At 39.1% G+C, this 12,783-nt stretch overlaps 1 protein-coding gene across 3 annotated transcripts in view; it reads left to right on the top strand.

Annotated features, from left to right (window-relative positions):
- NALCN (sodium leak channel, non-selective) overlaps positions 1-12,783 on the top strand; it is a 251,379-nt gene that overhangs the window by 217,930 nt on the left and 20,666 nt on the right. For all 3 annotated transcript variants that reach the window (XM_075712454.1, XM_075712463.1, XM_075712470.1), the window contains 8 exons: positions 1,337-1,393; positions 1,769-1,889; positions 1,991-2,122; positions 3,931-4,098; positions 4,836-4,940; positions 5,659-5,765; positions 7,519-7,639; positions 7,740-7,838. In XM_075712454.1, coding sequence (XP_075568569.1) covers positions 1,337-1,393; positions 1,769-1,889; positions 1,991-2,122; positions 3,931-4,098; positions 4,836-4,940; positions 5,659-5,765; positions 7,519-7,639; positions 7,740-7,838 — 910 coding nt within the window. The remainder of the gene's footprint in view (positions 1-1,336; positions 1,394-1,768; positions 1,890-1,990; positions 2,123-3,930; positions 4,099-4,835; positions 4,941-5,658; positions 5,766-7,518; positions 7,640-7,739; positions 7,839-12,783) is intronic.

The raw sequence follows: 12,783 nt of genomic DNA on the forward strand, positions 1-12,783 counted from the left end.
TGAGTGCCTCTTAGCATTGTGGAGTGCCCGAGGGTAACAGGATATTTCTATTATCAACAGTTTAATTAAAATGTTTGCGATTATAAGAGTAAACTGATTCTGTTAAACAGTCATTTTTTCACTTATTTAAATCCTACCTACTTTATTTATTGTCCCACCCAGCTTGCCAAGTAGGATATTCTAGATATCTTTTTCTAACTGGTAGGATACATATTTTCTTCTAGTAAAAATGGTGGCTGAGGAATGCCACTGTATATAATATGGGGAAGAGGTATGACCTTAAGACGACACAAAAGTCAGTGGGTTCAGTGGGAAGGGACCAAACCCAGTATATTCTGTATACTGACTGGTGTAAGTGGGTGAACCTGGCCTGTGGAAGATGCTTCTTGTTCTCCTTGTGTGCATCTTGCGTTCTTGTAATTCATAGCCATGAAATCTCTTCTGGTGGTAATGCCTCAAGTCAGGTCAGTCTATTTTTCACTTTAAGCTCAGCGAGGAAGCGATGGCAATTTCACATCCCAATGGCTAGAGCCCTCACATGGAATATAGGATACCTCAGTGCAGATCCTGTCTCAGCATGATTTACTGCAAGGATTTGAAAGATAAGTAAAAAGTACCCCTAGCCACTGGGGCAGGGGAGGCTTCTTGGATAGGATTCTTGCAGCTTCTCCTGCTGAAGCCATTCTTCTTTGTATAAAAAGGCTAAATTGCTGGAGCAAGAACTTAACTCGTGTCCCCTAGATATGTGCTTATTGCTTACAGAGTGGTTCTCACTCTCTGGCTGTCTAATGGATGTTTGGATATGGTAGGTGAAGCACATCAATTTCATAGGAAAATTCAGATATGGAGAATCTAGAAATATTCATCAGAAAATGATTGAAGAAGTAATAAAAGAAAGAGGGCTTGTGGAAGGATTTTTTTTTTGTGTGTCAACTGAGGATATGGTCCAAGAGGTTTTGAAGTAAAAGGAAAGAACTCCTGCGGAAGCATTCTGGAACATAAAATTCAGTAGCAGATTATCCACCCCCGCCCCCAAGCAAAGTACAAAATTAGGTCCTTGCTTACAAAAACAAGACCCAAAAAACTAGCAGTTTAAAGAATCATTAGAGGAATTACAGGTGGGCCATGAATTAAAGTGATACTAGCTGTGTCAATAATATGACTAAAATTGCAGAGAATTAAATGCAACAACCTATACAGACATTTAAAATTAAGCCAAGATAAAATGTAGCCTTGATTTTGGATATAAATTACTTCGAGGTGATGGATGCATGGTATAATTATAATACTGACTAAAATAAAATGTAAATGACTGTATCTTTTCTTCTTTTTATAGTTCTAAAACAGATCCTGTTACTGGAGCTGTGAAAAATACCAAATACCATCAGCTTTAGTAAGCACTGCAAAAGTAACTTTGCTTGGTCACATAAGCCTGCAGTATAAGTGTGTGAGCACACACATGCATGTATGTGTGTATGTGTGCATGCACATGTGTATTTCTTTTTTGTCCCCAAAAAGGTTTTTCTTTCCATGGAGTTGTTTGGGGAGGAGGATGAATAGGAAGAGGATTTTTCTATCAGACTTTTCTTCTTCACTTGCATGTAACTTCCCTAGTTTTACTATGCATTTCTGAAATACTGAAATCTTTGACACTCCTCTGCTTAATTTATTTTTCATCGAAAAGCACTTAACTGTGGTGTAGACACAATACAAGTGACATAGCACTCTTGGCATTTCTGTAATGGTTATCCTTATGTACTGTTCACAGTGACTTGCTGGGTTTGGTTACTTACCTGGACTGGGTCATGATCATTGTTACTATATGCTCCTGCATTTCCATGATGTTCGAATCCCCCTTTAGAAGAGTTATGCACGCTCCAACACTCCAGGTACTGTCACCGAATCATTTTACATTTAATGCAGCACAGTCACCTTGTTTTTCTCTACTGCCTGTTCCTAAATTATGACTGTTCTCTGCTTTGATTTTCAGATTGCTGAATATGTTTTTGTTATATTCATGAGCATTGAGCTTAATCTGAAGATTATGGCAGATGGCTTGTTTTTTACACCAACAGCTGTCATTAGGGACTTTGGAGGAGTTATGGACATATTTATATATCTTGTAAGTTTTTATATTTATGGGAGGTTTCTGTAGCATTCTCAGGTTTTATATCCTTGGATACATAACTGTTTGATAACGTTAAAAAGTTTGGCTCTGCACCCTGGTGCAAATGCAGCAGTGTCATTTGTGCACAAACACTACTGTTTTCATTTGCAGTCCTGTCAGTTATGTGTACAAATACTTGTTTAGACATCTAAAAATACGCTGACATGTGATAAGCACCTGGCAATTTAGCGTAGGGTCATTGTGTGGCCCCTTTTAATTATTTATTTGTTGATATGTTTTAAGTATCAGTCCTGATTTCATTCCAAGGTAAGCTCAAGATCTCCGACTTTGCTTCAGCATATTTATGCAGGAGGATCTTTATTTTATCTATTTCTTAGACATTCATTGCTTCCTCCCCTCTCAGCAGTTCTCCTGCTTTATAGAAGGTGTTTCAAAAGCCTCTAGCATTTGACAGAAAGGCACATCCTTGTTGCTAGTGTTGCTGTAGCAGAAAGCAAGCAAAGCAGCATCTTTCTATATTCCATACCTATCAGTAGTCGTTCTCAGGAAAAAATTGTTCTACTGTTTTCTTTGCCCCCTGGAAATTTCTTGCATTCCATTCAAACACAAGAGAAGGGGGTCCGTTTCCCCTTCATGTATGACAATAAACACCACAGAATGTGACAAAATCAGTACTCAGTATAACACAGTATGAAATATTTTCTAACTGAAGAAATTACTAAGCAAAATGGCTTTGATGGATTTAGATTAAATCTTTCAGAGATTAATCCACCAGACAGATGTGCTGCATAAAATTTGTCATGATCAATTTGTATCAAAGATTCCATTGTTAGCATAAATAAAAATATGCATACTTATACAAAACTCCTACTGTAGAATGCATAATCAGTATGTGCATTAGTTTCTTGAAATCCCTCTGAAACCCTCTGCTTGTCTGAAGGAAAATTTAGATGGTGTAGCTTGGATATTCCAAATGTGCCTGTGGTGATCTTAAAAGAATATGACAGAAAGTCAGAAGCACTAGCAAATCTTTTTGTTTTGGTGGGGCGGCTGTCTTTTAACACTGTTGTTTTTAACAAATCATATTATGTTTTAAATCATATTGGTGATAGCAGCTTGATCCTCCATTTTTCATGCACTTACCTCTTTGTAACACTCTCACCTCTGTCCCCCTGTAATAGCATTGGCTTTATAAATACATTTTAAAAAATAAGAAGTAATTAACAGACTTTATAATCAATAACCATCTGTCAGATTTTGTTCAGGCTACAAGACACAGGTATGCTGCTTGAAAACACGTCTGAATGCATAATATTTGTGTGATCGAACCACACAGTGACAAAACTACTTATGCCTGTAACAAAGTGGTAGGAAAAACTGGTGAGGAAACTGTTAACAGACTTTCCAGGTGAGGATATCTCAGCTTCAGGATAGAATCTCTGTTTGAAGTGAGAAGTGGGGGGAGAGATGATGCTGCCTGCTCCAAGAATGTAGTTTGTGTCCCTGCTCTGAATCAGCCAATTTGATTTCTTCTTTTGGAACTGTTCCATCTGCTGAAAAGAATAAAATATATTTTGAGTCAAAGGGGAAGATGGAGGCTGAAGCTGATGCCCATTAGTTAGGACAATCAGCCAGGCCACAGGACATCCAAGTCCTTTTTCTAAATTAGGCTTTTTTTGCCTTAATTTTCCCTTTAATTTTAAGGAAGAGAAGTGTTTATTGATCTTCCGTGCCGTGTCTATGTCAAGTAAGACATTATAAGCCTAATCCTTCTTTATCTTTTTCTGCTCTGTCTCCTCAAGGTAAGTTTGATATTCCTCTGCTGGATGCCTCAGAACGTCCCTGCCAAATCGGGAGCTCAGCTTTTAATGGTACTCCGCTGCCTCCGACCTCTTCGAATTTTCAAACTGGTCCCTCAGATGAGGAAAGTGGTGCGCGAGCTGTTTAGTGGCTTTAAGGAAATCTTTTTGGTATGTGCCAATTATTTTGTTCTTGTTGTTAAAAAGAAGATATGGAGGAGTAATAAGATAGCATTTTGCTATAAGGTTTATGTTTTCTAATCTTTTCTCCGTTGTTTTCTGTTTACTTTTCATTGTGGCTACCACCACAGATGACCACCAGAACAGGTTAAAAATTAGGAACAAAAGTAACTCATTTACATTTATACTGAATAAAGCTGCTGTAATAATTCTTTTATAAATTAGATTTGTTCCATATATATTTGGCCCTAATTACATAGGAGGACTACTGAAATAAAATCTACCCATTATTCACAGTTCTAGTTGGGGAAGGAAGATGAGAAGTAGGGTGTGGCAGTGCTGCAAGAACACAAGTAAACCTGGTTAATTAATTAGTAAAGCCTGATTCAGCAAAACAGAAACAGCACATACTTAACTACTTGAAGAGTTCTCTTTAAAGCGAATGGCCATTCTTATGCATGCAGAATTTAGCAACGTTGTACACTGAGCACTGAGTGCAAAAAAGCTTTGATCCTTATCTACAATTCTTAGATGCTATGTTAATAATAATATTAATAGTAACACAGCACCTGGTTACTGGATCAGAACCTAAAGTAACATGTCAGTCATGAAAGTCTTATCTCCAGGTATGCAACAAAACTATCCTCCCTGCAGTTCATGGAAGGATCTGATCCCCTTTTTCAAGTCTGCAGGAGGAGACCTTCACAAGTTTAACTTCATCTTTACAGGTTTCTATTCTTTTGCTGACATTAATGCTTGTTTTCGCAAGCTTTGGAGTGCAGCTGTTTGCTGGAAAACTGGCTAAATGCAATGATCCGCACATCATCTCTAGGGTAAGAACTGCTTTCCTGCTTCAAAATAATAGTAAGCTGTGCCATTTCTGCCTGCTGGGGAAAGCAAGTGGGGCAATCAGAGCTATCAACTGAAAGATGGAGATCTTGGGCATTTTCTTGTTCAGAAGCAGGATAACGGAGGGAAAGGTGATAAAAGAGTGAGTGAATGAGGGTAAGGCTGGGTTTTCATGTAAAAAAGTAAATCAAGTCCAGGTATTGGGGACTGTCTGAAAAAGTTGTCAAATTCATGCCACATTATCTGCAAAGAACTGGATGTCACATGGAATTAACCATGGAAAATGACACCTTTGCATTCCTAGGTCAGCAGCTAAAAACCAGGTTAGGCTGCTAGAGGTCAAAAGCACTGGGAATGCTATGTAGGTTACATGAAGAAAGCTAGCTGTATTTCTTACTCCATTTGAAGAAATATCGTCACCTAAAGAGAGCAATGGTCTTGAGGAGAGAGGTAAATGGCCAGATAGTCTTGCAAAATGAAAAGCACTCTTAGTCCTGGAAGGAGAAGAGTTTTTTAAATCCTTCCTAATATGCATTTTTCATTTGGGTGAAGGTCCATGGCTATTAATCCCAGACCTATAAATAACCCTTCATTCCTGTTTATATTGCTTTGCCATCATGGCAAATATGCTGTCTATACTGGCATTCTGGCATGTCTCACAGGCCATTATTTAATCTCAGGCTGTGGTTTATTTCACTATAGGAAGATTGTCATGGCATCTTCAGAATAAATGTAAGTGTTTCCAAAAATCTCAATTTAAAGTTAAGACCTGGAGAGAAAAAGCCTGGATTTTGGGTGCCACGAGTCTGGTGAGTTGCTACACATTGGCCTATCTTTCAGCTTTTGATGTAGAATGTGGCTTAAATCTCATGGCATTGAACTACTGATGTAGGGTTTTTATTGTAAATTAGATGATATTAAGGGTAAAAATTCTGGTATATTTAGTAAAAAGCCAGATATATGAAACTTTTCCAGTCTTAACCTGCTGTTCTATTCATAAAGAAGTACCCATAGGTACTGAACCTAGATAGGAATTAGATGTGATTATTATTACAGTGGCGGTTATTGGCTTGAACGAAGATTATCACTTAATTGTGCTTTAGTACTATTATGAACACATACTGAGAGCCGTACTTCAAAAACAAAACCTAAATCAGCCTGCCTACAGTCACCCACAAAAAAACAATGAGCAAGTCATGCCTAAAACCAGCCTTTCTCTTCTGTGGCCATTCACCATGCCAGCTAGCAGCTTCTTTCTGTTTCGCATGCAGGAAGGAATCCTTGTGGTCTATCTGGTGCAGTAATGCAGTAAAAATTATTTAAGAGCTAACGTTCTGTTTATGATTAGTGTTCTGATAAAGTCCATTTAATATTTCCCAACACCTGAACAGGCAAAAAACCCTCTTTTTAATTGTTTATATTTTTAAGTTGGTTGGCATTTTGCAAAATCAGCTAAACAGCCACAATTATTTTAATTGACTCTCTGCATGGATAAAGAATGTACCAGCAGTGGTAGATTCAGAGCCATCCTACACTAATGAAACAATATGCTGCGTTTTGAGCAGTCAGTGAAACTCTGACATCTGCAGAAGTCTCTGTTTCTGTGTGCTTCAGACAAATTCTTCCTCAAGTAAGCAAATTCAATCCTCTTCAGCTTGATCCAGAAATAAGCAAAAACTGTCATAATCAGCATAACTTTGGCAAATGTTTTGTTATTGCAGAAAATGGTTTACTGCAAGGACATTCATACCACCTGTTGGCTGTGTCAGGCCAGATTTCCAAGAGCTGGATGTCAGTATAAAGACTGCATTTAAAAGAAATATCTGCATCTGAGAGCTGTCTTTTTCGCTGAATGTTTGGATTTTCAGAAGTGCCAAACACTTAACAATTCTTCTGGAATGCAACTATTTACCTTATAAATTCTTGAACATTAATTGGGCTCCTTGGATTATCTATCTCAGATTGTAGAGGCAAAGCAATGTGCTAACCTAGCCCAAAGAGGCTACTTTTAATATACAGCTGGAAACATCCTCTTGAATCTCAACTGATACAAAAGGTCAGAGTGTATAATATAGGAAAGCCAAGAAGTGGTAATGTCCTCTCAGTAAGTTTTGCTTTAGACCATTGGTTCCCAATGATAATGAAATAAGGAACTTAATTTTCTAAACGATCTCACTGACTTTGGAGTCTGAATCATTTATGTGGGTATGAGACTGGTCTCCTTCAGGTAAATTTATTTTAGAATCTAGCCAATGCCATCAGATCCACTTTTTGATGAATGCTGTATTTTGCTAATTTCATTGACAAAAACACTAAAATGCCGCAACATATTATAAGCTTTACTACTGTGAATCAGATTCTGAGTAACAGAACAAAACATACATAGGGTTCAAAAAAGATTACACTGTACACATTTGTTGCTGTTGCTATTGTTTTATTATTCAAATGCTTTCACACCAACTTTGCAAGGTATTTAAATGTTAGACTATGAAGAATCAAAGTAACAAATAGAAAGAACAACTTTATTGCTGAAGTTAAACCTATTTGTATACTGCATTTCAGGGCAAATCCTCGGAATTTTAATTTTGACAATGTGGGGAATGCAATGCTGGCGCTATTTGAAGTTCTTTCATTAAAAGGCTGGGTGGAAGTCAGAGATGTTATTATTCATCGCGTTGGGCCGGTAAGGAAGCACATCAGAGTCTTTGAATTCTACAACACATAGAATCATAGAATCATATTTTGATTTGTTTTAACGATTAATCTTATTTTTGTCTATGCAGATCCATGGAATCTACATTCATGTTTTTGTATTCCTTGGCTGCATGATTGGACTGACCCTTTTCGTTGGAGTTGTCATCGCTAATTTCAATGAAAACAAGGTACCGAGTGAGGTGGTTTATCGTGTGTAGAACTGACTCTGTAAGAAACCTGAAACTGATATGACACTGTTTATGTTACCTGTCATACACTGTTATGACTGCCTTTAAGACTGACTTACCAATCTTAGATTCTGCAAGCCTGCAAGTATGGCTTCAGAGACACCTGATCCCTATTTGCTACAAAACTGTTGAAGTGGGTCCAGAGGAGAGCCACAAAAATGATCCAAGGGCTGGAGCACCTCTCCTACGAGGCCAGGCTGAGAGAGTTGGGGTTGTTCAGCCTGGAGAAGAGAAGGCTCCAGGGAGACCTTATTGCGGCCTTCCAGTACTTACAGGGGGCCTATGGGAAGGATGGGGGCAATCTTTTTAGCAAGGCCTGTTGTGACAGGACAAGGAATAATGGATTTAAACTAAAGAAGAATAGATTTAGACTGGATATAAGGAAGAAATTTTTTACGATGAGGGTGGTGAAACACTGGAACAGGTTGCCCAGAGAGGTAGTGGAGGCCCCATCCCTAGAAACATTCAAGGTCAGGTTGGATGGGGCTCTGAGCAACCTGATCTGGTTAAAAATTGTCCGTGCTCACTGCAGGGGGCTTGGGCTAGATGACCTCTAAAGGTCCCTTCCAACCTAAAGCATTCAAGGATTCTGTGATTCTATGAAAGTTGTCTGAGTTTTTTTACAATGCAGCCGTGTTGCCAGATGGAGATGGAACCTAAAGCACAGTGTATTTACAGATGCCCCAGATTCTGCTGTTTTAGTTTGATGTAGGCATACATGCAGTGTCAGGTAAAAAGACATGTTATGCTTGTACGTGTTACAACTAAGGGGTCTCATTAAAGCCCTGCAACTGCAGTATTTCACATCCAAAGTAAAGCTGTGTGGCTTTTTCCTGGCAAACAGCAGAGTGCATTGTAAAATTGTCCATCACTCAAACAAAAAAGTAGCTAGTGTTCTAAGAAAAAGCTGCAGTTCACGTGGGCTTTGCGGATTACCCTGAAAAGTAGAAAAACCTGTCCCAAGGTGAATTGTTACTGAGTAGCTCATGTCTACACTTGTTAAAGATAGCATCCTCTGGATGGGACGGCCACATACACACCGCACAGCCCTTAATCTGACTTTTTTTTCTGAGCCTCTTGTTGGTGCTCCCATGGCACCAAGGCATAAGTTTTTTTTTTTTCATTTTTGAGTTCAAGGTCCCAAAAATAATGACATGTCTGTGTTGCAGCTAGCTAGCATGATATTTTTATCACTCATGGCACTAGAGGGAAAGGATGATTGTGCGTTCTGGGGCTTGGGGATGCAAGACAACCAGTGTGCTATTGCTGGAGACAAACTGGGTGCTGGCCATGGCCCTGCTATGGCCCTGGCCCAAACTCCGTAGCAAATACAATTGTTGAGTTTACCCTTCAGGGAAACCACTTGACTCCTTCTGGAAGGGAGCTGAGCAGCAGACTACCGTGTGTCCTATGAGGGCAAGGAAGGCGTCATGACTTGAGTCATAGAATCATAGAATCGTTTAGGTTGGAAAAGACCTTTAAGATCATCAAGTCCAACCATTAGCCTAACACTACCAAGTCCACCACTAAACCAATTAAGGGTAGGGTAAGAATTAATTTCATGTTTCCTGGCTTGGTGACTGGATTATTTTTAATGAAAGTAAAACTAGGAATCACTAAGGTTGGAAAGGACAAGCAGGTTGCGAGCCAAATAAATAGCCTAGAACATCTGCTGTTCAGAAGGTATTTTTATGTTTGCATGACTCCAGAGTAATTTTGGTGAGATGAAGCGCAGTCATTCTTGTTAAAATCCTGTTAAAATACTTGTTCTAAAGAACAAGGAGCGATGTGCTATTCATTTATTTTCTTATTCACTAGGTTTCGACTAGTGAATTAACAAAGCTGACATTTCTCCAGTATGAGAATTCCACTGGCTTTTTATAGATGCTTTTGTCCCTTCCTGATCAGCTGTGTAACATTATTTTTCCTTCAAATGTGTCAGCCTTACACTGATGAATACAAAATGTTTTTCAGCAAGTCTTGAAAAAAAAGATTAAGTCATTTTATTTAAGTTATAGGTAATTAAAATATTATTTGAAATGTTAAATTTATTTTAATGTTTTTCTTCTATAGCTATGATGTATTCACCTATATAAGTTTCTGTCATGTACATCATAGTTCATGAAACTCTATTGAGATGTCAGCTGAGCATTTCTATCATATAAATTGTTTCTTCATTCCCCTTTACACTTCCCACACAGGTTGATTTCCTCAAAAAACTGTTCATAGGCACAAGCGTAGGCAAGAAGAAGACATATCGCATTACAGAGTTTGCTCTTAAATAGCTTCCGATCATGGCTGATCAAACATCTTTCCTTTACCCTGTTGAGGTGTGGTGCGTGTTTCCCCTTTAGTTTTGCACGTGGTCTTGAATGCATCTGTCATGAATTATGAGACAGCTCTGTGGGCAACTGAGAATCATCAGGAGCCAGTTGCTGCTCTGGATTGCTTTGCTACACCTACAGGCATCTACTTTTGGCCCTTGTCATAGAAAAAAGGTACCAGAGGAGCTGGATCTTTGCCCATACTAGTATGACTTTTGATATACTTTTGTGACAATAGGCCAAATCTTACTAAGATCTGTCAATCTCCTAGACAGTGTTTTTGCCCTTAGTTCCCACTCTTTCCATAGGAGTCACTCACAAGATCAAGTTCACTGTGTCAGCCTGTCTCCTGCAAAGGCAGCTTGTGAGATTTCTTTCACAGATTAGTGAGATGTCATTAACTCATTATTCATCTGTGTAGTTGACTGTCAGCTATGGAATAAGGTGATCTGGGCCAACCCACAGGTTACTTTTGAAATGATTTATCCACAATATCAGCGTAAATCTTTCACCAGTTTTTTATTTTTAAGGTTTAAAATATGAACATGAACCGGGGAAAAATACCCTTAATTATATGTGACTGTGTATCGGATTCATATTTCATTCCCTCCTCCTAGATATGCAGCTTTAAAGACACAGGACAGCTCAAACTCATATGGAAATTGAAAGTTTTTTCATGCTCACTGTGTTTAAAAATGAGAGGGAACAGGAAGGTGTGAACATGAGGCTTATGAGGATTGTGATCATAGGAGATAAACAATTCATTTTAGCCCAGATTGCCCCTGCATGAGCTGCCAGTGTAAATGTGGAAGTCTGAGGTGTAGGGCCTGAATTAGAGTTCTCATTATTTTCAGAAAATTATCTGATTTTTACATTTATCCTTTTGGGTGGTTTTCTTGGCTTGTATGTTTTCCTCAAACTACAGCCACTTTTTCAGGTATGAATGCTCTAGTCCCTCAATTCCATATCTGAACAGGGAAAGGATTAGTCTGGACATCAGAAAAGCTACTCACTAATAACAGTTCCCTTTAAATTACACTGAACAAGCACATCATGCAATATTTCTGTAGAATTTACATGATACTAAAAATACAGCCAGTATAAATCATTCATGAATAATGTCGTCTGGTTCAGCTTCTTCAGTTGTTTCTTAGTAACCTCAGGTAGGTGCTGTGACATGTAATGTTTGTTTTTCTCTCTTTTTTCTTGAATACTTGTTACTTTTTATGTATTTTCTATAGGGAAGAGAAAATGTTTTCAGATTTGAGTTGAAAAGATAAATATGTTGGTTAATTATGGAGTGGGGGAAAAAATCTCAGCCCAAACAATATTCAAGCAGCGTGAAGAAATGTCCATGAACTGAAAAAAAAGTGAAGTAAGATAGACAGAAGACCAGCAATTAGTCCAGAAAGAAGAGAGCAAAACAGTTCTCTGAGTGAGGTTAAGTTGCGTTTTCTTAAAACTGGCCAAGCTATTGGTGTTTTAAGTAGATGTTGGCTTTAGAAAGTTCATGGCTGATACATGGTTGGAGTAGTGCCAGTAGTTGGTGAGGAGGGTCAGAGTTGCACAATAACTGAATGAACTATTTTACATGAGAACGAATAATTTTCTAAAGAAAAAACCCGAAATATTTTTAGATATGCCACAGTATTTCATGTGAGCTGTCAGAGCTACAGGCCTCGAGACGCTGGACTGGGAAGTACCATAGGGGGCTCTGGGCTGGGTCCTCAGCTGTCCCAGCAACAGGGCAGTAGCCCAAAGTGTTCCACCACCCCCCATTTCACAACCCCTGCACCCCGCTTGTGACAGCTCCCAAGTGCCACGTGTTCAGTCAGCAGTGAAGGTGTGATCGACTCAGATATTATCCGGCAGTTTTGAGCTGAAGTCCAAATGCAAACACAGCTCAGTAGTCCCACTCACGGGGCTCTGCTCTGTGGTCCCTGTCGTGGTTTAGCCCCAGCCAGCAGCTAAGCACCACGCAGCCGCTCGCTCACTCCCCCTACCCCGATGGGATGGGGGGGAGAATCGGAGGAGTAAGAGTGAGAAACACTCCTGGGTTGAGATAAGAACAGTTTCATAATTGAAATAAAGTAAAATAGTAATGATAATAATAACAATATAATAATGATAATAACAATAATACTATACAAAGCAAGTGATGCACAATGCAATTGATCACCACCCGCCAAACAATACCCAGACAGTTCCTGAGCAGCGATCGCTGCTCCCCGGCCAACCCCCCCCCAGTTTATATACCAAGCATGACGTCATATGGTATGGAATAACCCTTTGGTCAGTTTGGATCAACTATTCTGGCTGTGCCCCCTCCCAGTTTCTTGTGCCCCTGGCAGAGCATGGGAAGCTGAAAAGTCCTTGACTAGCATAAGCAGTACTTAGCAACAACTAAAAACATCAGCGTGTTATCAACATTCTTCTCCTACTAAATCCAAAACACAACACTATGCCTGCTACTGCAAAGAAACTTAACTCTATCCCAGCCGAAACCAGGACAGTCCCCTTGTAATGATCCCACTGGTGGAAGTGGTAGTTTCTGAGGAACA

This window comes from Pelecanus crispus, chromosome 1 (genome assembly GCF_030463565.1).
Source record: "Pelecanus crispus isolate bPelCri1 chromosome 1, bPelCri1.pri, whole genome shotgun sequence".
In the NCBI taxonomy this organism is placed as follows: domain Eukaryota; kingdom Metazoa; phylum Chordata; class Aves; order Pelecaniformes; family Pelecanidae; genus Pelecanus; species Pelecanus crispus.